Genomic DNA, 23,607 nt, shown 5'->3' with positions numbered 1-23,607 from the left:
CTGTAAATGGAAGAAGTTTGGAACCACCGGGACTCTTCCTAGAGCTGGCCGCCCGGACAAACTGAGCGATCGGGGGAGAAGGGCCTTAATCAGGGAGGTGACCAAAAACCCGATGGTCACTCTGACAGAGCTCCTGCGTGTCTCTGTGGAGAGAGGAGAACATTCCAGAAGAACAACCATTTCTGCAGCACTCCACCAATCAGGCCTGTGTGGTAGAGTGGCCAGACAGAAGCCACTTCTCAGTAAAAGGCACGAGAGCCCACCTGGAGTTTGCCAAAAGGCACCTGAAGGACTCTCAGACCAAAGATTGAACAAAGATTGAACTCTTTGGCCTGAATGGCAAGCGTCATGTCTGGAGGAAACCAGGCACCAGTCATCACCTGGCCAATACCATCCGTACAATAAAGCATGGTGGTGGCAGCATCATGCTGTGGGGATGTTTTTCAGCGGCAGGAACTGGAAGACTAGTCAGAATCGAGGGAAAGATGAATGCAGAAATGTACAGAGACATCCTTGATGAAAACCTGCTCCAGAGAGCTCTGGACCTCAGACTGGGGCGAAGGTTCATCTTCCAACAGGACAACGACCCTAAGCACACAGCCAAGACCTCAGCTGAACAGGAAGGCAGAGCGACGTCCTCAGCTGAACATGAAGGCAGAGCGACGTCCTCAGCTGAACATGAAGGCAGAGCGACGTCCTCAGCTGAACATGAAGGCAGAGCGACGTCCTCAGCTGAACATGAAGGCAGAGCGACGTCCTCAGCTGAACAAGAAGGCAGAGCGACGTCCTCAGCTGAACAAGAAGGCAGAGCGATCCATAATAGGGGAGGGAGGGTGGGAGATGGTATTAGCCCCGACCACAGACTCCCCCTCCTGTTGGCGTGGCATGGCATAGTCCTTCATAAACATGGGTGGCGAATTGAAGGCCAGGTAATTCCTGGCGACCTGCTGCTGTTGTAGCACAGCGGCATTGAGTGCGGGGTTGTAGAACAGAGGGGAGTACTTGAGTCCGGCAGGAGATGGAGCAACATCCTCAGACGAGCGGGTAGGCTGAACGAGATCCATAATAGGGGAGGGAGGGTGGGAGATGGTATTAGCCCCGAACACAAACTCCCCCTCCTGTTGGCGTGGCATCCTGATGCCCCAGTTGTCCATCCGGGCAATCTGCTGCTTCTGATTGTAGGTCTTTCGTTCTGTCACGTATCGAGGTTGAGGCAGAAGCAATCACAGATATAATAACAGTTTATTTTACAAACGTACAACAAAACAAAGACACAAAGACAACTTGGCATAACACCATGGCATGAAACAAAACACCATGACATAGAAGACATAAGTCTAAGACAACGAAAGACAGAGAAACAGTGCAGACAATGACTATATATACACAAGAGTGCTCATTAACAGAACGTGAATCAGGTGCAGGTGGTCATGTGACATGTAGTGCAGTGCAGTGGCTGATGGGAACTGGAGTCCAGAGTTTCCTGATACATGACAATGGTGCTTCAACAAAGTATTGAGCAAAGGCTGTGAATACTTATGTACATGTGCTTTTTTTGTTTTTTATTTGTAATAAATTTGCAAAGATTTCAAACAAACTTCTTTCATGTTGTCATTATGAGGTATTGTTTGTAGAATTTTGAGGAAAATATTTCATTTAATCCATTTTAGTATAAGGCTGAAAAAAATGAAGCGCTGTGAATACTTTCCAGATGCACTGTATCCAAGTTGATTTAATCATACCAACAGTGAAACTGTCATTCACCTATTTTTTTAGTTTGAAGTTGTAAACAAATTGTGGAAGGACTTGTATACTTTGTCGGTGGTTCTAAAAACCTTCCACAATCAGGCTAGCATTATCACTGCTAGTCATGGGAATGGTTGCCAAATTGCTTCATCAGTGACCTGCTGCTGCTCGCTGTCATGTAATATCAGAGAACGACTAGAAACTACGTTTGCCATTAGCCACTGTGTGTATGTATAGCCACGTTCAGCTCTGCACGGTTGTCTTGTGTTGCTTGTTCTGTCACCATGTATCAGTATAAGTTATGCTCGTCACTGAGATTCTGTATTTGCATCCAACTCGACTTCCAAATCTTGACAGAACGCAAAACCAACTAAATGGATGCAGCAGATTTTTTCAGCATGCAAGAGGCCCTTTTTGAAAGGGAAAAACTGTGGTGGGAGAAGGAAGGGAGATTCTCTATGATCAAGGCTAATCGGGAATGGCTCGACATGATGCACTCCCTCAGGGCGTATATCGAGAAGGAGCCTTCCAGCCAGGCGGAAACCATCATCCACCCTCCCTGCCCCACTAAGGACGTTGATCTGCCTCCCACCCCCTACTGTGGAGTGGGGATGGTGTTCAGCTTGCTGAGTCAACGAAGAACGTCGTTCAGCCTCCCTGCTCGACTGAGGACCCTGCTCAGCACCCCTGTTCAGCTGAGGACACCACTCAGCATCCTTTTTCAGGTAAGGATGCTGCTCAGTCCCCCTTGTTCAGCTGAAGATATTGCTCTGCCTCTTGGTGCGGCCAAGAGCTCTGCTTTGCTTCCCTGCTCCGGCTTGGACGTCACTATGCCAGGCTACACTATGGACATCACGCCGCCTTTCTACTCCACTGAGGACGTCGCTCTGCCATCCTGCATGGCTGAGGACATGGCGCCGCCATCCTGTTCCGCTGAGGACATTGCTCAGCCATCCTGCTCCACTGAGGACGTCATTCTGCCTCCATGCTCCACTGAAGATGTTGCTCCTTTTCTTTGCTTTGTGCCATATGTTGCTCCCCCCTCTGACCTTACGGAGAGCGTCGCCCCCCCATTCTAGCTTCATGGTAAACGTTGCTCCCCTCTCGGGCTCCGCCTTGGGGTTTGTTCCCCCCCGCAGACTGCATAGTGGCCGTCACCCCATGCTCAACCCAGGCCAGTCATCTCTTTACAGTGTGGAAGAGACTGAGCCACATCTGTCATGTGTCCACAACATGTCAAGTGTCCTCTATCCAGCCCCGCAAGGGAAGACAAGCAGTGGAACTCTGAAATGCTTAGGGACATCTGGTCTGGGGATCCAGGACCCCCTCATGAACTGATTACGTGCTTCATGAGCCACACGTTAGGTGGGGGTTCTGTGTTTTATTTTTAACCAGTAAAGGGGTTGAAACTGAAACACTAACATCATCTCATGCTGAGACAAAAAAACAAGGTGTGTAAATGTCTATTTGAGTTCCAAGTTACGGGAACATGATATGAGCAGAGAATAAATGCAGCTAACATACGTTGCATGGCACTGTAACCAGCTAAACTGATACAATGACTATGTTTACATGGACAGCAGTAATCTAATTATTGACCTTATTCTGAGTAAGACAATATTGTGATTAAGGTGTTTACATGAGTCGCTTTTAGAATACTCCTTTCGTGTTCCTGTTTTACATGTTATAGAACATAGTTCGATTAATAGCACACGTCATTATGTCACCGCGCCATGCCGTCTGACGTTCCCTCCAGAATTTCACATATCAACATACAGTTCGTCTTCATTATGGTACCGTATACAATTTTGGGTGTTTTTATTTAGAATTTTTACGAACACTTAAAGTGCAGTTAATTATTTGTCATGCTATACGTGCAAATAGACGACTGCATGAAGCCGTGGGCTGCGTCCGAAACCGCATACTTACCTACTATATAGTAGCTGAGATACATGTATTTCGCTTACTATATAGTAGGTAAGTACGCGGTTTGGGACGCAGCCGTGCTCTCTTGTTTGGCATTAAACGGTTGAGCACTGCCGTGTGTGATCGTGTCCTGTCGTAAAATGCGGTGAAAACTCCCACACGATGTTAATAGTGTGATTAAGGTGTTTACATGTCTGTAATACACGTTGATAATGCGACTAAAACAGGAGTACTCCACATGTCTTAATTTGATTTGTGTTTACTTCGAGTATGACTTTAATCGGATTAAGGTAATAAAAAATTGCTGTTTACATGGTAGTTTCTTAATCAGAGTATTGTCTTAATCGGGTTAATATTGGATTATCGTCGTCCATGTAAACGTACTGAATGATAACTTAGTTGTGCCTCTCCTTGTCTAGCGACACAAAACTAGGCTGGTCTCATGTTAGATAGCCAAAAAGTTTTTATATTTTTTTCAGTCTGGTAGTCCTGCAAACAGTGATAACACTCAATGCAAGTTTTTTTCATGTTCAGTGAGTGAAAACAAATGTAGACCAACGTCAACAGAAGCAGACAGGGTTAACACACTGATCCGACAAAACCCGACAAACATGGCTGATGGCGTCTGTCAGTGCAATGTGAACCAGGCCCTGCTCAAATTAAGCTCTGGAAACGGGTCCATCCCTGACTTGCAGCTTTATCTCGGTCAAGTTCATGCTCCCTGGCATGTGTGTGTGCACGTTTATGTGTGTCTCACAAGCTCCACATGTCACATTCTCTCTCTCGTGCCAGTTACAAACAGACACAAATAAGTAGACTGGCGGTATTAAGACACAGATGAAAATTATCACGCGTTACCTTCTGGTTCAACCCTCTTCCTCTCTGTCCACAGTTGATGCTCAGCCCCACCCCTACTGCCACAGTATACATCTATAGATGAGTAATGACTCATAATTGCACAATCCAGTGTAGGTTGCACAATCTAGGTTTCTTCCTCCTTTCGTATGAGATTTTCCTTGCCAACATCGCCTTGCTCATTAGGGCAAAAATGTGAATCTATATCCGGATTTCTGTAAAGCTGCTTCATGACAGTGCCCATTATTAAAAGCTCTATATATAAATAAATTGAATTGAATTGAACATAGTGGGATACAGTGTCATTATTCCCAGAACCCACAGGCAATTGATCAGATGTTTCAGTAAAAGTATAAGCCAAAATATATCTAATGTTCAGTGAAACATATATAATTGTATAGCCTTGCAAACTGACCAAAACCATCTGTATTTTTTGTATAAAGATGAATATGTTTTGGTTAAAACACATTTAACCAATTTAAAAGCGTACGATACATTTTACTACATTACTTGGTAGAAGCTTTTTTTTATTTTTATTTTAACTTTTTTTTATAAAAGCAACTGTGCTGAGAAGATGTGGGTTAAATGTGTTGCTCAAGAACCCATCAGTAATAAGTTGGCAGTATTTGGATTTAACCTCATAGCTTTCCAATCAGTAGCCCAGAGTCCAAACCACTGAGCCACCACTACTCTAATTTTATTGGGGTTGTGGTAAATATCCCAGAGTCTCAATGGTTAATGATATGTGCTGGAACATTGTGTTCAAATCCCAAATCAAATGTGTTGGGAGTGATATGGTGTTAATTTTCTGTCATACACCAGCTGGGTCTATAAGTAAGACCCTTAAACCCTTAATTACAGGACTAAATAAATGACTGATCCTGTACTCTGACCCTTAATTGAGATATATGAAAAAGGAATTATTGCAATGTGGTAAAACAAATGACCAATAAAGTGATTCTATTATCGTTATCAGTTGTGTTAATTTCATCTAGTGAAGTGGCATTTGAGGTGAATCAGGTGGGTGGTCAAAGATTATTTATCATGAGTATGTCTTCTTACTATGCTTTGCTTTGTCCCTAGCATGTCTACTTAGTTTCCTGTCCAGTCAGTACTCATGACTCATTTACTATGTGTGACTCTTAACTGAACAAAATCCTAATAATGTGACTATCCACCTTCCCACTTACACAAACTGACCTCTGTAAGTCAAATAGCGTTATATGATAATCTATGATTAAGAGAGAGCGGTTCAAAATAATGAATGTGGTTAATATATGATCCCATATCTACATTAAGTAATTCTCTATTGCACATAGACATTCTCTGTTTGTCATCCCAGTCCTATAGAATGCAGGTTTTGAACTTTTTTGAAAAGTGTATATTATATGATAGAACGTGAAGTAGAAAATATTTTGTCTAGAAAGTAAAATAACTAAAAAATAAAGAAAGTTATAAAAAGTGTGCTGTGATCGAAGATTATTTTAACTATCAATGGTAATGGTAATTGGCACATACCTTGGATTTACTTTGAAGTGTCAATAATTCTAGTTCCTAAATCAGAATGACTTCACTGGAGTATGTACAATTTAGCATAGCAATCAGACCATATGCTTTTGCTATTTTTTTTTTTTATGGGATTCATTGTAACATGGTTTGAAGATTTTGAGATATAGTACCCTGCAGCATTTAGTATTAGCCATAACTATTACAGAAAAAAGATATTAAAAATAATAATAATAATAATAATAAAAGACATCAATAATCAAATGCAAGTTTTAAAAAGTAAGTCTTGAGTTGAGCTTTAAAAATGTCAAAGCTATATAAGCTAACACAAAGCAATAAGAGTTTTTTTCTCTGCTTTTCACCAGGTATATTTTTTAAAGGCAGATATAATATTTGTTCTTTAAAAGCAGACAAGGGATTTGTTATATTTGGAAATGTTTTGTTGTTTTTGCAGTGTGATTATCTGTATCAGTTGAGCATATTATTCAAGGTATAGCGATTTCATATTTTCTAATTATGCATTCTGCATAAATATGCAATGTGCATTGTGTGTCTGTGTGTCACTACAAAAATGGTAGAGTTCATGATGATTGAACGAACACACACACACACACACACACACACACACACACACAAACCAGACTTACAACAACACATTTTCACTAGCAAAAATTTTACAATGCAAAAACATCATCATTTCATTTGATCATTTCTTTGGAATGTAGTAGTCATTTAATGAATGAGTGTTTCAGTGAATTAGCTTAAGACTGGACAGTGGTTTTCTTGTGTTTCTCCTGAAATATAAAATGTTAGAAATGACATCATAAAAAAAAAACTAAATGACTTTTTTTTTTTAAATAAAAAAAATGATAAATTAATCAGGTAATAAATGTATGACTGTAAATTGAGTAATGACTGGTTTGATGTAAATTATATTCAATTATTTTGGCAGATGACAAAAATTGGAAATATATATATAGTTAGTTTACATATACCATATAGCCCTGTTCACTGAACACAGGATAACTGCCAGGAGGCTGTTTTAAAATGTCAATACATGTCAAGACCTTTACCACAAATACACATGGTGACATTATGTACATATAAAATACCTATGTCAATGGCCATTGCTCCCTTTGGAACCTTCTTGAAAAATTTATCTTAGCTCCTTTTTGAAACACCGTTATAAACCCAAAGGCCCATGACATAGTAGGTCTTTGTGGTAGGCTTCTAGCACTTATGTAATGCTATGACACTCATCAGTTGCCTCACTGCATCAAGGGTCCAAACCCATTGGTGCAGCTATCCTGGGTGGGTGCGTCACACTTTTCTGCTCATCTGTTACAATGATTGTGCCTAGGGAAGATTTCCAGTGTGTTCCAAAACCTAAAGAGAACAGTAGTGGAAACCAGGGCATAATGGCCCTTTGTGGAGCCTTGGGAAGACCAATGTGGTTGCAGAATGCTGTGTAGCTTGGGTAGAAGGATGAATGAAGGCTGTAGGAAGGCATACAGTCATGCGCTACTGTGTCTTGCATACCATACCATACTATGGGCTGCCCACTGGAGCGTCCACTGGAGGTCCACCCACAGTAAAGTTGACAGTGCTAAAACACCTACTAAAAGTCAGGAGTGTGATATCTGTCTGTTTAGAGCTTGTGACACCTGTGCTTCTCCATCCAGGGTTATCGAGCTCAGGTGCATTGCAGTAGACCAGGGGTGGGCATCCAGAAAGGGTGCACCCACACCAACCCTTTCCGTATAAGATTGCCCACCCCTACAGTAGACAGTTTAAAAACACCCTCAACGCTCTCCATATAGTTCTTACATTGAGGCAAATATGTTTGGAGCCTGCCATCAGTATCTGTGGCTGGTAAAGGCTAAATTTGTCTAAATTTCAGATAATGCTGCAGCCCAAGTTATTTATTGTTGCTCAGTTGTCAGCTCACAATCAGCAAAGAAATGTCTCTCAGACATGACTATATTCATAGCATGCTTTGAAAAAGCCTCTGATTGTTTTAATAGCTCGGAATCAGATCTAATGGTCTATGGTCTATGGACAGTGCTGAGGTGGCTGACACGTCATTGATATGCTTCCCTGGCTTAGAGAAAGCTGAGACATTGGCTGCACAAGCTCAGATCCTGTAGCATGGCTTGTAATCATTCAAAGATAAAGCTGTGTATTTAGTAGAAACCAGCTCACTTGGTGGTTAAACACAAAAATGGTACAGTGCTGGCTCAACCATTAAGGCTCACAAAGGCATTAAGGTTGGGGGTTCAAGCCACAGCAACACTGTTGAGCTCTTGAGCAAGGCCCTTAAACCTCTCTGGTCCAGGAGCACTATTTCACAGCTGACCCTGCACTCTGACCCTAAATTGGGGGTCAAGCTGGGATATGCAAATAAAAGAATTTCACTGTGATGTAAATTTTACGTGACAAATAAAGGCTTCTTCTTCGAAAGCGCATGTATGCGGATTCCACTCTAACATCAATGAGTTTAGCTGAGCCACTACTGATGCTGGGACAGAAGTCTCCTCCATGCTGTTGCTCGGCTGGTGATTCTCCACTGGGCAAAAAGACCCTTCTAGGTGCAGCCACAGATAAAGCATCCTTACTTGCTTCAGAGAGGAAGGAAAAATCAGCTCCTGGCCTTGGCCAGGCACTTTGCCAATGGGCATGATCTATCATGAGTGTGGCCTCTGCTTCAGCACCATGGCTTTCAGTTGAGTCATATCTAACTCTAGGCATCCAGCTTGTAAGAGATTCCAACCTCTTTTTTGCCTTTTATGCTGATTATCATCCATCATCATCAACGCCAGTTTATGGAAAACAGTCTTTCTGGGCTGTGGCACTCCGATCACATCTGACTGCAAAATTGGTTCCACTATCATGGTTGCACAATGAAGTAGGTTAGCTAAGTGACCTAGGCCATATAAGCAACCCGGAAGTTGGAAACCAGTAAGGCTTTTGCTAAGGAGACTGAGTGTAAATCTCATTCTGCGTTGATATGATATGATATGATGGAGGAAAAATTCTCTCCAGTCTATATACGCAAGCTACCGGAATTTGCACACAACTCAGCATCAGGAGTGTGGAATTACGAGGGCAACCCATTCCACTACGTTTGCAGACTTCTCATGAGACATGATACCCAGATGAAGGCTCAGCATGCCAAGGGACGATGGAGGGTAACCTGCTCAGGTCTATATATGCATGTTAATGGAACCCATTAACTTTGCAAGCTCTTCAATGTGATGTAAGTGCCTCATGAATTTAACTGAAGAACTTATGAAGTTTGAATGAAAACTAACACCAGCTTTGGAAGACAGGTTTACCTGTAGCTTAAACCATAGTTTAAAACAAGCTGTTTTGCAGATAGCTTGAAAAAGCATGTGTACATGGCAAGAAGAAAGTGGACAACGGCCACTGATGATGACATTGTACAACATCATAAAGTCACCATATGACTTTGTGGTAAAGGTCTCAACATGTGTGCTCATGTGAACAAAAAGGTATCCAAGTGTTAAAACATTGCCCCCTGGTGTTAAGAGGAGTTAAATAGAATTGAACAAATGTGGATTGGTTATATGGGAGGGCAGAAAGATAGTCAATTGACTGCAGACCTTGACTGGGAACAGTAATTTTTCAGATGGTGTTGCAATTTGATGTGACCTAAGTGACTTTACTTAATTTAGCTAATAACATTATTGTCTGTATATAGCTTAAAGGAGATAACAGCACAAAAATGGGGAACGGCTCACAAAAAAATTAAAAAATAACTTTTTTTATGTTGACCTGCAGAGTGCAATGGCAGTAGGAAGATGGGGAGTGTAGTGAGCTCAAATGTAAAAAGGAAACAAAAATATCTAAAAAGGCACTATTTAAGTTCCACATAAGCCACATGTCTCTCAGATACACATGCCTAAACATGGTTCTTTTCAAAGTTCCACAAAATAATTAAAATGCACACATTTACAGGGGATAAATACCTGCATCCAAGTATTAAAAATGGGGGGGGGGGGGGGAAAAGACCAAGCAACCAGACGGTAATTGCCAGTAAACTGTACATTATCTTTTCTTTAGAGCACCCTCTGGAGGTCAGTCCTTCTCACTGAATATCCTGAAAAAACATGACTCAGGCAGTCACAAGGTTTCATTAAATGTTCTCTTAGAATTTGCATAGCATTGGCCCTTATGCCTCTGTGCATGATTTCTGTGCGCTCACTTTCTCCTTCTTGAGCTTGAGGCCATCAACCAGCTCAAATTTGTAGTTCTCAAGGGCAGAAGTGGTTTGCTCAGGATTGTGGGAGCAGGCACAGAAGAGCACTACAACACACACAGCCCCTAGCAGCACACCCACGGCACTCATCACGATGATGGTGATCAGAATAGGGTTCAGTGTCTTCAGCATAGAGCCACCCTGCTGCCTGAACCTCTGCACAAAATCCTTAGAACTCTGCTCATCACAGTCTGTTTTGAGAGAGAGAGAGAGAGAGAGAGAGAGAGAGAGATTTTGTGAATTTTAAAAGCCTTTTATTTACATGCTTTTAAAAGCTACAAAGACTGGCTGCTGTCCTGCTAACAAGTCACATGACACCGGGTAGGGAAAATGGCTAATTGGGCCCAATTTGTATATTTTCACTTAGGGGTGTACTCACTTTTGTTGCCAGCGGTTTAGACATTAATGGCTGTGTGTTGAGTTATTTTGAGGGGACCGCAAATTTACACTGTTATACAAGCTGTACACTCACTACTTTACATTGTAGCAAAGTGTAATTTTTTCAGTGTTGTCACATTAAAAGCTATAATCAAATATTTACAAAAATGTGAGGTGTACAGGTGTACTCACTTTTGTGAGGTACTGTATAATCCTTTTTTGACCATTTTTCTTTTCCAAATTAAAAAAGAATTTAGACAGTGCATCCATACATTCCGCATTCTGAAAACACGACCTGACCAGAGCTCCTTGCGCAGTAATGTCTAGCAATTTAGTCAATAAGCTCTTTTTTGTTCTTAAATTTTCCATGTATACTTGCCTTCCTGTGTTTTTCACTAACCCTTGAAGCTCTATTATCTCATTCTCCAAGGATTTCATATGCTGAGTTATTTCTCTCGTGACATTGGAGGTATACTGTTGACACAACTGTTTTATTTGATTGAAAAGAAAACTTTGTCCTAAAGTCACTCCAAAAGTATTTAAACATCTCTAAAATGAATATCATGCAATAAACTGGTGTTAAAATGCCAATACACATTCTTATGCTTGAATTTACTCACATACAAAGTAGAGAGAACCATACAATGATCTGAAAATCCTACTGGTATAATCACACAACTTCTAAAAGAACTTAACTGGTGTTTAAAACCATAAAATTTATCCAATCTAGCCAATGAGAGCATATTATTATAGGTGTGCACCCAGGTATACTGTTTTTTGCATTTGATGAAAATGTCTCCAAATGTCAGCAAGATCAGAGGAATTTATTAATTCAACTAGCCTTCTGCACGATGGCATATGGGGCTCTGCATGATTCCTGTCTATATCAAGCTCCATATAATTACCCCCCCCCAATTAAAAAAATCCTCAGTCACAATTCTTCAGAACATCATCTAAGGTTTGTAAAAAAATAACATTCTTTCAATGGCTGCATTCGGTGCATAAACAAAAATAAACCACCTATTTTCATACTGAACTTTTAAAAGTCTACCCTTTATAATTATCGTCATGATAACAACAGGGAACGAAATTATGGGAAAAAAGAATAACAACTCCCTCACTGGTCGACGTCTTATGACTTAAAAAAGATTACCCATCAAACTTCCTTGCCCATTCAACAGCATTACTTGCGTCTGTATGGATTTCTTGTGGGCGCACGGTGGCTTAGTGGTTAGCACGTTCGCCTCACACCTCCAGGGTCCAGGGTCCAAGTCCCGCCGGGGCCATGTGTGTGCGGAGTTTGCATGTTCTCCCCGTGCTGCGGGGGTTTCCTCCGGGTACTCCGGTTTCCTCCCCCAGTCCAAAGACATGCATGGTAGGTTGATTGGCATGTCTAAAGTGTCTGTAGTGTATGAATGGGTGTTTGAGTGTATATGTGATTGTGCCCTGCGATGGACTGGCACCCTGTCCAGGGTGTACCCCGCCTTGTGCCCGATGCTCCCTGGGATAGCCTCCACGTTCCCCGTGACCATGAAAAGGAGTAAGCGGTAGGAGATGGATGGATTTCTTGTGCAAAAACTACATCAATTTTCTTTTGCTTAACTATTTCAAAAAACAAAAACCTTTTACACCTTTCTCTCCATTTAAATTCAACTAAGCAATTTGAAATTCACTCATAAATAAAAATAAAAGTATTAATAGATGCATGTACATAAAAACAAAGGTCTAAGGTTGACTATCACCCTTAGATTGTTAGATTATTATCTAACATAACATTTAATCTTGTAAGAATTTTCTTCAGACAGTATCCCTCCTGTTCAGTAAAGTCCCCTTCTGCCATAAACCCCCTTGTTTTTCTTATGAACTGTTCCACATCCGGATAAGACTCGTCAATCCTGACATTTCTGGCATGTTTGGTTTTTTCAGAAAAGCTTTGATATCATCTACGCTGTATACACAACTCAAAAAGCCACTTTGATTTAAACTACAAGTGAAAGTGCAGTCAGATGATTCGCTCTCACTTTCCACATCAATAGAATTTACCTCAACTAGAATGTCTTTCTTTTTTGCATGAGGGCGGGTCCGCCATCTCTTTTTCTGGGGCACCTTAAACACATTCTCTTCCGTTTCCATGTGAGAACTTTCATCCTCAACTTCATCAGCTAAAGACTGATCAACGCTATCCAGCGACACATTGTTGTCATGTGTATCCTTTTCACATAAATCTGGCTCAACCTCAGCTTTCTCTTCCTCACCTGGTTTAGCACAGACACCCTGGTGAGAGGGGCCAGCCTCAGGTGTCTCCACTTGAGAAGGTACTGCTGCGCCCTCTCCTGGTGTCTGGGCCCCATCCACCCCAGCACCCTCTCCAGCAGTAACCTCATTACCAGCGGCCTCATTAGTATCATTACCATTTGTGAGATTGACACGTTTTTCAAGACAAGCCTGCACCAAATGACTAGTTAAACCATACCCAAAACACTTCATAGTTGTAGCATAAATAACATAACTTAAATCGTCCACAGTTACATTTAGTGTCAAATCCAGATCATTATTATATTTCATAACCATGTAAACAAATCATCTAAAAGACACAATATGCTTAAAGAGAGATGGATTTACTTGTTATCGCTATCTTCTTGATCTGCGACACCAATTTATCATAGCAAGATAGCGTTTGGTCAAAAATCTCATCCTTAATAAAAGGCGTAACATTAGACAACATGACTTTCTTAGAAGGGGTCGACAAAGCACTAAGGTGAAAACACCATCAAGCACAACTCCATTGTCAACCACTTCGTTGGCCAAAGCCACCATTTTCAGAAACAAAACGATGGCACTATTCATACGGGCTGCAGACAGAATGTTGTCATGTCCAACAATCTCCCCCACGGCCAAACTAACCTCCTCAATGCTGGTGGTAGTGGCTATTTTTTTAGCATGCCGCCGCGTGAGGGAATCATACTTCCTCGTACCTGAGGCAGCCATGCTCCCAAACCACAGAAAAGCGAGAACAATCACACACACACACACACAACAAATAAAAGTAACTTAGATCCCCTCAGAAAACAAAGACCAAAAAATATTTTACTTCTGAAGAAACAAAGATAGAAAAGAGAACAAGCAAAATCTGGACCAGCGGCCTCTGCCACGCACACACTCACTCACTACCGCTCTGATGCCGCCCACTCACTCAGTCCATGCGCACACGAGAGAGTGACAAATGCTTTCCATTCCAGAGAACTGATCCCTAGACAGGTTGTCATGTTGCTTCCTGTTTCAATTGTCATAATGGCAGAGAAAGGGTTGTTATATTCAGCGGAGGAGATGGAGTTGAGTAAAGAAGGCATTTAAATTAAATGGCCACAACTGGGGCAGCTGGTATGAATGCTAGCAGGGCTAAACCCCCTGTCTTTCACAGACAGAAAAAAAACAGTCAAAATAAGGTTGCTTTTTCTCCCCTCATCAGAATATTCACTGTTAACAGATGTCTTAAAGTGGACTATTTTGGATTTTTGTGGAACCGGAGTATGAGCAACAGCACCACCAACAGTTGTAAGAAAAACATACATAATAATATGAAGCAGCATGGGTCAGGCAGATACTAACAAGCCTACAGAAGTAGATTCATGCAACCTATCACTGATAGTCATGCCAGGTCATTAGATAGATTTTAAAGTCAACTGAATTGACATTACATACCTGAAGACAAACTCCTCTAAATGTGCTGCATTGCAATTCTTTTTCAGTGGCTCCACTATGGATCAGTCTGAGCTGTGCACAAACAAGAGGACCAAGCTTCTAAACCAGGGGTCTCCAAATGGTGTTTTGAGAGAAACTCTACTTTTGTTTCATTAATTATTTTGTGAATTAATATTAGAAATATTAAAAGATGGACTTTGTGTGCTATAATATGAAAAGTCACTGGGAATCACAGTCAAACAAGCCACATTTAAATGAAGAGTGTACATGCTATTTTAATCACCTTCAATTTTGGAATTCAGCACTAAAAGTGGAAAAATTTTCCTGCCCATCTACCTCTGCCAAACAAACTAGTGTTGTGTCATGCAAGGAGTTAGCCTGCAGAAATCAATAAACAAAGACAGGCAGAGGTCAGGCAAACAGGCAAACAGTCCAAAGAAGGCAAGGCAAAAACAAGAGGTTGAAAACAAGAACAAGGCCAAAACCAGAACAAACAAACACGATATAAGGCTTGGTAATGACAGAGACAAGGCAACTGAGCGTATACTTCGCCATGAGTGAATGCATAGAAAGTCCTTATAACTTGTGGTTGTGATTGTGCTGTGAATTGGATGCAGGTATGCATTATTAGAATGGCAAGTTTTCTGGGAATTGTGGTCCATGGCAGCCATGTTTGTGGGCCACAGTGCAGGATGGGAAATGTAGTAATTGGTTTTCTGTGATATGACAGAACCCCCACCCCCACCAAGGTAGCTTCTCCCAAAGCGCCAAAATACACTCCCTCCCCCTGGTGGTCCTGGCCCTCTGGGTAAAATTTTCACACAGCCCCTCAGCCAATGCAGGCATTGTCCAACAAGTAGCAGGTTCCTCCAGGAGTCGAGGAGCAGATATGAGGCTGGGGCTGGTTTGCCAGGGTCAATAGGCAAGACTTGCCTATTGACCCTGGCAAACCAGCCCCAGCCTCATATCTGCTCCTCGACTCCTGGAGGAACCTGCTACTTGTTGGCTTGGGAACTTGTGTCGTCAGTTTTAGACGGAGGTCTTGACTTGGTGGGCCGTCTCATCTGCCTTTCTTGAGTGTGGAGCAACGTCCTCAGTGGGGTACGGAGGCAGAGCGACGTCCTTGGCTGAGCAGGGAGGCTGACTGTTGTTCTTCACTGACTCTGCCGGCTGAACTCAGATGGCTGTGTCATCAGTCTCAAGCCTGAGCATAACTTGGTTGGTCATGATGTCTGCTTCAGGCCTGAGGAGAACTTGGTTGTCAGTGTCAGCAGATTCAGGAGTTAGCCGAACTTGGTTGTCCATGTCAGCAGACTCGGGCGTGAGCCAAATTTGGTTGTCCGTGTCAACAGACTCGGGTGTGAGGCGAACTTATAACTCTTTGACCTCAGACTGGAACTTGACTTTATGCTGGAGCTCTGGAGATGAGACAACCTCATGGTTCTCGAGCTGGAGCTCTGGGGAGGAGCTCGCCACGTTGACCTCAAACTGGGGCTCTGGAGCTGAGACTACCTCATGGGTCTCAGGTTGGAGCTCTGGAGATGAGGTCACCATGTTGAACTCTGGCTGGAGCTCTGGAACTTGGTTGTCCATGTCAGCAGACTCGGGTGTGAGCAGAACTTGGTTGTCCGTTTCAGCAGACTCAGACGTGAACATGCCTTTTGATACCATCTCTTCGACCTCGGTCAGGAACGTGGCGTGTGAGGCCGTCTCTTCGACCTCGGACAGGAACGTGTCTTGGGAGGCTGTCTCTTCGTCCTCAGACAATAACGTGTCTTGGGAGGCCGTCTCTTCGACCTCGGACAGGAACGTGTCTTGGGAGGCTGTCTCTTCGTCCTCGGACAGGATCGTGTCTTGGGAGGCCGTCTCTTTGACCTCGGACAGGAATGTGTCTTGGGAGGCCATCTCTTCAACCTCAGACAGGAACCTGTCTTGGGAGGCCGTCTCCTCGACCTCGGACAGGAACATGGCTTGGAAAGCCGCCTCTTCAACCTCAGACTAGAAATTGACTTCATGCTGGACCTCTGGAGATGAGATCGCCACGTTGAACTCTGGCTGGAGTTCTGTTGATGAGACCACCTCATGGATCTCATGCTGGAGCTCTGGAGATGAGGTCGCTACTTTGACCTCAAGAGAGAGCTCGGTCGGTTTGACCACCTTGTGGGTATCAGGTTGGAGCTCGGGAGAGGAGGTCACCCTGTTGACCTCAAACCGGAGCTCTGGGGAGGGGGCCATCTTGTAGTAGGTGGTGAACAGCCTCCCAGGTCATGAGTCTGGCCCTACCCAAAAACTCATCCAGGTTGGGGTGTACTCTGGACTCCCAAACTCCTTTATGAATAGTCCCACAAAGTGAGTTACATTGTGAAGATTCTGTACAGGCCAGATGCTCCGCCCACTGGCAGGCTTGGCCAACAAGCAGGGAGAATATGAACCCCTCCCACTTCCTCTGGTCAGGCTTGGGGTGTGCCAGGCTCAAAAAATTTAAGTGGCAGTCGAAAAGAAAATACTCAGGGTAGCCGAAAAATCCATCGTATGGCTCTGGGGGATCCATGGCAACCCATTGAGGAAGCTTCATAGAGTTGAGTCTTGGTAGTGTGTTCCTTACTACCTTGGCATGATGTCTCCTTCACCTTCCTGCTGCTTCCATGTTATCAGCGATGTTATCGGCCACGTTATGGAGGCTGAGACAGAAACAAGTACAGGTATGGCAGTTTAATGAAACAACAACCACAAGTCCAAAGGATTAGGCAGAAATCAACAAACAAAGACAGGTCAGGTAAACAGGCAAACAGTCCAAACAAGGCAAGGCAAAAACAAGAGGTCGAAAACAAGAACAAGGTCAAAACCAGAATAAACAAACATGATATAAGGCTTGGGAACGACAGAGACAAGGCAACTGAGTGTATACTTCGCCAAGAGTGAATGCATAGAAAGTCCTTATAACCTGTGGTTGTGATTGTGCTGTGAATTGGATGAAGTGTGCATGATTAGAATGAAGGCAAGTGTTCTGGGAATTGCGGTCCATGGTGGCCATGTTTGTAGGCCGCAGTGCAGGATGGGAAATGTGGTCACTGGTTTGCTGTGATATGACACACTGGTAGTAACTTGGGGTTCAGTGTCTTGCCCAAGGACACTTCAGCATGTGGATGCATGTGGGCTGGGGGTCAAACCACCATTTTCACTTGCTTTTTCAGTGACTAATCTTGACATTTGTGATGTTGCTGTCTCTAATCATTGTCCAGGGTTTTTGACTCTGTGCTGGCTTGTACTCTCCCCAAATCTTATCATTCACCACATTTTTCTATATGTTTTAATTCCTCTACTGCCAGGTCATTCAGTGATGTCTATTTATTTACACAAACCTGTTGTTAAAGCCCTCTCCTCTCATGTCTATCCCGGTGAATTGTTGTTTTTTTTTAACAGTACCTGCAATGCTACCCTGGACTCAATTGCCCCCTTGAACTTACAAAGATCCAAGGTGATGAAGGAAGTTCAGCCATGGTTAAATAACTCTACTCACGCTCTCAGGCAGGAGTGTAGGTATGCTGAGCGCAGATAGAAGAAAGACAAACTAGAGATATCATTCAAAATCTTCAGGGAGTGTCTTAAGTGGTATCAGAGCACTGTTAAGGAGGCACAGTCAAAATACATATTTGATTTAATTATACAAAATCCGCAAAGGCTGAAGGTCCTTTTTAGTACAATTAATGCCTTTCTAAAGCCCTCTCCTAGTGTTCCATTTGAGATTTCTACTGACCTGTGTGATTAGTTTGAAATCATTGTACTCATAAAATTGAGGGTCTTCAGTCTAACATACCATCTCATAGTTCTTCTCTAGAATCACCTCAGTGTCAGAGCTCTTTGTTGTTTGTGAGGGAAATTATTAATTTTTCCTTACTCATAGTTTTGTTCTTTTCATGTTCATCTGAGGATAATGCCTAAGAAGGCCATGTGATGTCACTTAGATCAATACAGAATATTTATCTGCTTACAGAGACACAAACATGTTCTTCTGTTCAAAGTTCATCTGCACATCTTCTAAGACCCTGAAACAAAGCCTGTTTGAACTGCCTCAAACTGCTTCTTATCAGTACACAGAAGTGTGTCATGCTCTGCGTTTCATATATATAGTAGTGGTTCAGCACAAGCACTTTAGATGCTCTCATTATTCTATCCTGTATTAACCATCTTTCTGTAATAAACCATTTTACCTTCAGAGGACGAGTCAGCCAGTGTTGTCTAATTTCCAAGATACGTTTTTTTCAACCAGTGTCTCCTTCCAGCTTTCTGATATTGTTTCTAGTATGAAGCCCTCTTTCTGCTTTTTTGATGTGCTGCCTTCACATATTTTTAAAGAGGCTTTTCCTGCTTTGAATCCGGTTGTGACCGCTATTATTAATAGCCCTCTAGTCAATGGGGCGGTGCCTGCCACTTTTAAACATGCTGTAGTACAACTGCCATTAAAACTGCCATAGTTATTCATGACATCAGCATGTCATGAATAACTACAGACCCATTTCCAAACTATCTTTCATTTCAAACGTCTTTTAAAAAGTATATTCTCAGATTTCTTTGTACCTGAGTGCTTTTAATGTTTTTGATTCATTTCAGTCCTGTTTCAGGGAACTTCACAGTACTGAATCTACTTTGTCGAAGGTTACTCGATATCTGATGATATCTTACTTACTCTTGATTCAGGCTCTTGCTGTATTTTAATCTTGCTTGATTTGAGTGCAGCATTTGACATAGTGGATCATGATATCGTTTTGCAAATGCTTGGTGGTGATGTAGCTGGGTTTCAGGGGCCTGTGCTGGAGTGGTTTGTCTCTTATCTCAAGGAGAGATCTTTTTCTGTTAATGTAGGGAAGTGTTTCTCATCCTGTGCTCAAATGCACTATGGTGTTCCACAGGGTTCCATTTTGGGTCCTCTTCTCTTTTCTCTATATATGCTTCCTCTAGGTCATATTATTGAGAGACACCACTTATCATATCATTTCTATGCCAATGACACTCAGCTTTATCTTCCTGTGAAAAATAAAACCTTCTCTGTGTCTAGTTTGACTGTCTGCATGACATTAAGCGCTGGATGGACGTTTTTACAGCTAAACAACGACAAAACCGAAATAATCATCTTTGGTCCATCAGCTCTGTCCTCTGACATTGTCAGTCAGCTCCTCTCTTCTAATGTGCATGTGTCAAAAACATTGGTGTCATTTTTGACTCTACACTGTGCTTTGATAAGCAGATTAGTGCTGTGGTAAAAAGCAGTTTCTTTCAGTTAAGATCTATTGCTAAAATCAAGATGATGCTCTCCAAGAAGGACCTCGAAACTGTTATTCATACGTTTATAACATCTAGGTTGGACTATTGTAATTCGCTCTATCTGGGCTTGCCCAGAACAATTATTGATCGTTTGCAGTTGGTACAAAATGTGGCAGCCAGATTACTGACTGGCACTAAAAAATGTGAACACGTTACACCTGTGCTTGTTCTCTTCACTGGTTGCCAGTCAAGTTCTGTGTTGATTTTAAAATTTAATTCAATTCAATTCAATTTTATTTGTATAGTGCTTTTTACAATGGACATTGTCTCAAAGCAGCTTTACAGAAACATATAAACACGGGATACAGATTTTAAATATACAAATTTATCCCAATTGAGCAAGCCGGTGGTGACGGTGGCAAGGAAAACTCCATAAGATGTTAAGAGGGAGAAACCTTGTGAGGAACCAAAATCCGAAGGGAACCCATCCTCATCTGGGTAACAACGGACAGGGTATATGAATGAATGAATAAATAAATTAAAGACAACAATGGACAGTGTAAAGGTAAAGGAAAGTTCATTATGGTTTAATATGAAGTTTGTTTGGCCTTAGAAGCAACCATAGTCCCAGCAACCACAGTGAGTGTGTCCATCTGGAATTGGAGTAGATGAGAGCTCCATTCAGAGGTAGGGCATCCGAACGAATCAGGCAGGTCTGGAGGGCAGAAAGGATCAGGATCTCTAGTAAAATTGTGTGTTTAGCTTTTTGTCTTTAAAGCTTTGCATGGACTTGCTCCGCAGTATATTTGTAATCTTCTCACCCCATACACTGCTTCAAGACACCTTCGATCATCCAGTCAATTACTGCTCTCATTTTCTCGTTCATGTCTTGGCTTTCTCCATTGCTGTTCCTAGGCTTTGGAAAATAGTCTTCCTCTCCACATCAGATCTTCCCCTTCTGTTTCTGTGTTTAAATCTTCTTTGAAGACTTATTTGTATTCTTTGTTTTAATTGAGGTTATACATTTTTCTTTAGTCTTATCTTTGGTTTTTGCTTACTCTTAATTTGTTTTAATTCTGTTTATATTTATTCCACAGCATTTTGGTTTCAACATATGTTGTTTTAATGTGTTTTAGAAATCAATAAACTAAACTAAATAAATTTTTGAGTCATTACCTCTATGTATTAGTATTACCATCTTTCTGTCATGGCACACAAATCTTGGTGGATTTGCTTGTTTGCTTAGGATCATTATCCTTTTGAAAGGTCCTCTTTTGGTTCAGATTCAACTTTCAGACAGATGGCCTCACATTATCTTTGAGCACTCTGATATGATGCAGAATTCATGGTTGAATCAATGAATGCAAGCTGTTCAGTCTATGAGGCAACAAAGCAACACCAAACAATAACATTTCCACCACCATACTTCACAGTTGGTATGACGTGCTTCTCCTGAAAAGCTGTCTTTAGTTTGCGTCAAACATGTCTGCTGTTACTGTGGCCAAACAACTCTACCTTTGATTCGTCTGTCCAGAGCACATTATTCCAAAAGGCCTAGTCTTTGCCTGTCTGCTCATTGACAAACTGTAGTATTGCTTTATTGTTCTTTTTAGACAGCAAAGGCTTTTTCTTGGCATGCCTCCCATGCAGGGCAAATTTGTGCAATATTTTTCTGATTGTAGAAGCATGCACTTTGACACCAACAGTTGCAAGACTTACTAGCAGATCCTGTGATTAAATTTTGGGGTTCTTAGAGAATTCTTTTTTCAACAGATGGTCTGCTCTTGGACTGAATTTGCTGGGACAGCCAGTTCTGGACAAATTGGGAGTCATTTGAAATCTGTGCCATTTGTAGATGATTCTCCTTACAGTGGAATTATGTATTTCAAATGATTTGGAGATCTTTTTAAATCCCTTGCCAGACTCATCCAGGTATCCACAAACTTTTTTTCTGAAGGCCTTGCAGAATTCTTTAGATCTTGGCATGATGACACCACACACCTCAATAGCAAAGGGAACACCAGACACTAGATGTGAGTGGTTTAAATAACACCTTCACTCCCTAAGCAGGTTCTAATCACTGGCACCCAATCTTGAATACCTGATTCTAATTTTATGAATTTGAAGGTGTCATAAGTGTAAGGGTGTACTTACTTTTTCCACATGACTGATTTGTTTTTTGTTCATTTAAATGGTGAAAATTACTAGTATATCAAATTTATTAATAGGCACTGTTTTAAAGATTATCAAATGTTTGCATGTCAAAAAAGCCAGCAATTTCCATGGGGCGTACTTTTTTTTCACATGACTGTATATAAACATTTTGCACATTCTTGTTCCTTAGACTTAGAACTTAATTCGAAATGTAATGCTCAAGATTGCTCACAGTTCCACTTTTAGGGTCAAGTTATAATGGGAAAAGTTCAAGTCTCGGTGTTAATTTTTAGCGGGTACCTGGGTACGTATAGTGTGCATGCAGAACATTTCAGATTTGAGATTTCACTTTCTCTCCCTGAAAAAAAAAGAATCATTTTTTTTAAAAAATCCCCTTAATTTTGGGTTGAATGTCTCTGGTGGGGGACCAGATACAAACCTGAAATTTTCATAGAAATAAGTACTCTATAGTTGCATTCTACAGTACAAAGTTTGAGTTTGAGATTCCACTGGTTACAGACCTTGGGCTTTTAGAAATCTGGGGAAAAGTCTACTTAATCATGCATTTTGAGAAATGAACAGATGTAATACAAGCATAACAAGTAAAACAAATGAACAGTATTTTACAGTATGTTTATACAGTCATGTGGGCTTAGGTGCTGATCCCACATTTCCAATGGAAATGGTCGAGCACCCGTGGAAAAACACGAGAGAGTCTCCATTAATTTTAACCAATCAAATAATCTACTGAAATTTGGGAACCTCTCTGATTGGTGGATGTCGCAGGTCGCAATATCTACCATGCATATTGTAAGTGAACACGCTTACTGTGTATAATATGTTTCTTATAGCCTATAGAGGCTATAAATGTTTTATGTGAATTTCTTGTGTCTAGGCTCCGTTTTTTAACTTAAGATCTGGAGCAATTTGAATTATTTGTTGGATTTTAACTAATTGTTGAGTAAGCGTAACGTAGTTATCATTTGCTCATGTAGAGCTGAATTTAATAAAAATTAAAGGCGTAAGTGTTTCTATCCAATCGTAATTTAAATCTTATGTGCATAATATTTTGTCTTAGAAGCTGTTAATTTGTTATGGCTCCGTTTTTGTAACTGAAGATCTGGAGCAATATGAATTAATCGTTGGATTTTAGCTAATTGTTAAGTGAGAATGTTAAAATGTTTAATTTATTATTTGTTCATGTAGAGCTGAATTAAAAAAAAATAATGGCATATGCGTTTTCAACACTGAGCATGCATAATATTTTTATTGGGCCTATAGCCTCTATAAGCTATCAATATGTTTCATGTGAATTTATTGTCTATAGCTCCGTTTCCGCAACTGAAGTTCTGGAGCAAGACGAATTAGTTGTTGGATTTTTAAATAATTATTGAGTGAGCATGTTAACTGTTTTAAGTTTTAGTTGTTGGATTTTAAAATAATTATTGAGTGAGCATGTTAACTGTTTTAAGTTATCATTTGATTATGGAGAGCTGCATTTTAAAAAAACTGAAATGAGTAAGTTTGTTTCTCATGCCAATCGCAAATGAACACACATAATATGTTTCTTATAGCCTATAGAAGCTGTCAATATGTTTATGTTTATGTTCACTGTTTTTGTAACTTAAGATCCGGAGCAAGATGAAAAATTCATTGCGATATATATATATATATATATATATATATATATATATATATATATATATGAATGCTGTATGTTTCTACATAAAAATAAATATCATAAAGAGCAATAATCTGTTGTAAATGAAACAAAGTCAATATTTGATGTGACAAAAGAA

General features: G+C 41.2%; 1 protein-coding gene across 1 annotated transcript in view; it reads right to left on the bottom strand.

The window, feature by feature from the left end:
• Nucleotides 1-6,689: 6,689 nt before the first annotated feature.
• The window catches only part of LOC128623995 (neuropilin-1a-like), a 113,152-nt gene continuing 96,234 nt past the window's right edge, over nucleotides 6,690-23,607 (bottom strand). Inside the window, exon 17 of the mRNA XM_053651245.1 lies at nucleotides 6,690-10,503. Coding sequence (XP_053507220.1) covers nucleotides 10,226-10,503 — 278 coding nt within the window. The 3' untranslated portion in view covers nucleotides 6,690-10,225. The remainder of the gene's footprint in view (nucleotides 10,504-23,607) is intronic.

Source organism: Ictalurus furcatus, chromosome 20, assembly GCF_023375685.1.
Source record: "Ictalurus furcatus strain D&B chromosome 20, Billie_1.0, whole genome shotgun sequence".
Classification (NCBI taxonomy): Eukaryota; Metazoa; Chordata; class Actinopteri; order Siluriformes; family Ictaluridae; genus Ictalurus; species Ictalurus furcatus.
Note: the sequence above shows the minus strand (reverse complement) of the source record. Positions and strands in the feature narration are given on the sequence as shown.